The sequence below is a fragment of the Bison bison genome, unplaced genomic scaffold (genome assembly GCF_000754665.1).
Source record: "Bison bison bison isolate TAMUID 2011002044 unplaced genomic scaffold, Bison_UMD1.0 scf7180017864375, whole genome shotgun sequence".
Taxonomy (NCBI): Eukaryota; Metazoa; Chordata; class Mammalia; order Artiodactyla; family Bovidae; genus Bison; species Bison bison.
Genome location: NW_011494947.1, coordinates 4,063,023 through 4,067,441, shown reverse-complemented (window position 1 = coordinate 4,067,441; position 4,419 = coordinate 4,063,023). Strand labels below are relative to the sequence as shown.

Sequence of the window (4,419 nt, the reverse complement as noted above, 5' to 3'; positions counted from 1 at the left end):
GCTGGTCAGGAACAGGTGGGAAGCTCTGTTCTTCCCCAGAGGCTTGGGGGCTGCTCTGGGACTGGGCCACTTCCTTGGCCCTGGACGGACACCTGCTGCAGCCACACATGGGAGTCGTCCGGGGGTCTGTCCGAGGCCTGAGCGGCCAGGCGGGGCTTGGCAGGGCACCACGCAGCTCTCACCTGTCCTCTCCGCCCTTTCTCGTCGCAGTGCCTGGAGAAGTTCCCCGTGATCCAGCACTTCAAGTTCGGGAGCCTCCTGCCCATCCATCCCGTCATGTCGTCATGCTGAGAGCAGCCTGTCCTGGCTGCCGTTCCCGTGCCTGCCCTCCCCAACTCCAGCTGCTGCCCCCTCCCCACCCCCTCCCCTTGTTCTTTCTGTTTGATGAGAGGCTGTTTACTGGGGTGGGTGCTGAGTACGGGGCTGATAGAGGCTCAGGGCATAGGGCTGAAGGACCCAGGTCAGGAGAAGTGACCAAAGTGTGGCCAGTTTCCCGCCTTGCCCTGCGTGGACGGGCAAGGTGAGGGGGCCGGCGCAGGGTCCCGGGGCCCTGCTCCTGCCCTGGCCTCCCTCTCCTTCCATTCAGTCCCATCTGAGCCCAGGCTGACCCGGCCACTGTGGGTGGGGGTAGGTACTCTGCTGTGGCCATTGCTTTCCCTCGCAGGTTGCCTTTCCAGGGGTTGGAGCAGCTGCTTCCCCCGCGGGGTGGGGCAGTTTCCTAAGCCATGTTTGGGTGGGTGTCTGGGGGTCCTGAGGGCTGGAGGCTGAGGCTGGCAGCCAGCCTGGGATGGGGTTGGGAAGGGAGAAGCGTGGACTCTTCTGGCCGGTGACCCTCCCAGCTCTTCCTCATGCTGACCCCCAGCCTGTGGGGGCCCCTGTGTCCAGTGCCTCATCCTTGCTTTTCTGCTCTCTGGCTCCAGGGAACCCTCTGGAGGGCCCGGCAGGGCTTGCTCCCCAGGCTCTCCCTGGCTGGGAGCGGGTGGCAGAAACTCTGGAGGAAAGAGGGTGGGCTGGGGCCGGTTGCCGCCGTGTAGCACCTGGGCTGCTCCCTGCATTCTCCTGCTGCTCCAGCTCCCTCATTGCTGCTGCTTCTGCAAGCCCTTGGCGCTGCTTCCCAGCCCCTCGTCCTGCTGCCTCCCCGGACTTGCCTGGTGGGGCTCCAGGAGGAGCTGTGAGGATGGGCAGGGGCAGGGCTGGTCCGGGGTGGGGGCTGCTAGCAACAGCCGGCCACCTCCAGAGTTTTCTTCTGGGGGAGGGCTGCTTCCAGTCCTGACTCTCCGCTGCCCCTCCCCGTATCTGGGCCCACCCACCCTTCTGGGAAGGGGGAGCACCTGAGAAGCACAATCGAGGGGCTTGGCCTTCACGTCTGGGCCGATGGCCTGGGCAGAGGCTGGGACAGGGGCCGCCAGAGTCACAGAAATAGTTTCCTAGGAGAGGCTCAGCGCCTGCCTCCCCCCAGGGCCCCCACACCACCGCCTTCCTGGCTCCTCCTCCCCTGCGCCCCCAGGGCCTCCCTGGCCTGGCGCCTTCATTGCTGTTCAGATTAAAGCCTCTGTCTTGCACCTGCCGCCTGTGTGAGGCGTGTCTTTATGCCATGCGCTTGTTCCCTCCACACGGCAGTCTGTCCCCTATCAAGTCCCCTTCCCTTGGGCCAAGGAGTCTAGGGCTTGAGCTGTTTCAGCTGAGGCCTGGGGGCCCTGAGTTCAAATCCTGGTTGTCACCATGCCCAGCTGCAAGGTCTTAGGTAAATTACTGATTCTCTATGATCCTCAGCTTCCTCATCTATAAAATGGGGATACACATAGGGTGATTGTGAGGAGCCAGTGTGGGGTGTGAAGTCCTCAGCACAGGGCCTGGCACACAGCAAACGCTCTGCGGTCACTGTGGCTATTCTGAGCCCCTGGGTCAGCCCTGAACTGGCCTGAGCAGTCATTGGATTGGGCCTGACTGACTGTGAACTGGGCCCCTGAAGTTTTTAAGGGGGTACCCTCTACACACTCTCCACTCCTCATGTCCATGTCTTGCTGGAGTTAGAAGTCTGGGTTGGGCTGCTGTGCCCTAGACTTGGCTTCTGTCTTCAGACGAGCCTCCTCCAAAAACAAGATCCCTTGGCCTTTGGCCCAGCCTCGGAGGGGAGGCCTCGCACAGAGTAAGGAGAGCCTGGTGGCCAAGAGCCCTGCCTTTGGAGTCAGACTGATTGAGTTCAACCCAAAGCCCGCGCAGCTTGGTGGCTTGGAGACCCTGATAGTTGACTTCATGTCTGAGCCTCTTCTCAGAAAAATGAGCAAAGTAATAACTTAGGTCATGGATTCTGGGATTCATTCATTTTTCAAGTAGTGGCTATACTTTCCGCATTCTAATGTTGATGACAGTAACTCTAAACATAGCAAGATTGTTAGGTGGTGGTGCATTACTATAAAGAAGAAAAGGAGAGCAATTGAGAGGGTCAGCAAGGTACTTGAGTTACAAGGGTCAGGAATGACCCGAGCTGAGACCCCAAAGAGGAGAAGGATCTGCTGGCAAAGGCGGGGGAGCAGCAGCAGTGGCGGAGCCCCTCTGGGGAGGGGAGGAGGAGGAAGCCAGGCTTGGGGGCGGTGGGGGTTGGGGGGTGGAGGGGCCCTTGTGAGCTCTGTGTTGGTGTTTGGAGTCCAGCTCGGCTGGAGTAGTCTTTGGCAAGCTGCGGAGGGTTTTGCACCTGAAAAGGGCCTGGAGTGTGGGCAGAGGTGGCCCTGGTCTGCGCCTGCGAGACTGGTGGCCTGGATTAGGGTTCAGGGTAGAGGTGTTAAGTGGTCTGGTTTAGGCTGTGATTGTTCAGAGTATCGCCAACAGGAAGAAAGTGCTAGAAGGAAAAGAGGAGCCAAGAAGACCCCCACTTCTTGGGACGTGCAGCTTGATGCCACTTCCTCTGGTCGGGGCAGAGCAGAGTGAGGATGTGGTGTTGGGGGTGGCAGAGGTTGTCAGCTGCCAACAGGAGGTGTGGGCAGGCTGCTGGAGCTGATCAGGGACAGGTCAGCGAGTGATGGGTCCCAGGCTCCCTGCTCGCCGGGAGCTGGGGGTGAAGGAGAGAAGGGGCTGACTCTGGGTAGACCTGCAGGGGAGCTGTGGGGGACCTCAAGGTCAAGGCCCTGGAGGTGGCGGTGACCTGCCGGACATGTGACTAAGGTCAGAGAAGGGGCCATCCTTCGCAAGGGCTGCTCCAGCTGAGGGGGTGGGGAGTGCGGGCTGGGGGCAGCGATGGGGAACAGAACACACAGGTGCAGGTGAGCCAGATGCTCACAATGAGGCTTGATGGGCTCGTGGAAGCCCAGAGTGCCCCCTCCCCCGCAAGACCCCAGTCCAGAAGGAGGAGTGTGCAGCAGGGCCTTGCTCTTGAGAGTTCACCTCCCCTTTTTTGTTGAGAAGTGAGCAGAGATGGGGGGTCCGTGGGTGGGTGGGGGCCTGAGATGAGGGAAGGCTTTGGGGCAGGAGACGTTCAGGCCGGTTGCAGGCTGCTGTGTCCACTGTAGGCTGGGAAAGACCCAGGAGAGGCGGGAAGGTGGTGATGCTGGCGGGAGAGGCCAAGTGATGGAGCGGGCCTTAGAGAAGGCGCCAGGAGGTGCTTGTCCTTTCTGACAGAGGAGCATCCATTAGACGAATCCTACGGAGACGTGAGACAAGGCCATCAACTGCCCCTGGGGTGGGAAAAGGCGGGGTGTGAGCCAGGACTTGGGGCTGGGTGGGAAGCCCAGCAGGACCGGGAAGGTGGAACCTGGCGAGGGTCTGTGCCTCCCACCCACCGGGTGCTCAGTGAAGGATGGCTGCACGCTGTCACTGGGTCCCGGGGAATCTGAGAGCGGGGCTGGCCACCAAGCTGGAGGGGCGGGGGTGTCGGCTTCCCACCTCCCTCTGCCAGAGGGGCCCCAGAGCACAAGGTGAACCCCAGCTCTGCTCCTTTCTGGCTCAAAGGGGCCAAGGCTGGAGCCACGCTCAGGGGACATGAGAGTGAAGAGGTTTTTTTCTAGGAGGAAAAGCCCAGGCAAGAGTTGGATAGAACAAAGGTGAGGGCTTCTTGTGCCTAAGACTTGTATCAAAGTCAGGCGACATATTTTTCCTGATTCCAAAAATTATTAAGTTTATGTATGCTTCATCCAAGGTATTTGGGGGAATGCAGAGATGAAAAGGTGTGTCCAGCTTTCAAGAAACTTCTGAGTGGGAGGAATAAGAGCTAGTGGAGGGACTTCCCTGGTGGTCCAGAAGTTAAGAATCTGCCTTCCAGTGTGGGGGACTTGGATTTGATTCCTGGTCAGGAACTAAGATCTCACATGCCTGGGGCAACTAAACCCACATGTGCAGGCACGGGCAGCAACAGAAGACCAAATACCGCAGCAAAAGATCCCACGAGCTGTGACTAAGAAGCCATGCAGCCGTGCGTGTATATAT

General features: G+C 59.8%; 1 protein-coding gene across 1 annotated transcript in view; it reads left to right on the top strand.

Moving 5' to 3' along the window:
* PPP2R4 (protein phosphatase 2A activator, regulatory subunit 4) overlaps positions 1 to 1,567 on the top strand; it is a 32,017-nt gene extending 30,450 nt beyond the window's left edge. The window contains exon 10 of the mRNA XM_010856810.1: positions 211 to 1,567. Within this exon, the coding sequence (XP_010855112.1) occupies positions 211 to 291 (81 nt within the window). The 3' untranslated portion in view covers positions 292 to 1,567. The remainder of the gene's footprint in view (positions 1 to 210) is intronic.
* Positions 1,568 to 4,419: the final 2,852 nt, after the last annotated feature.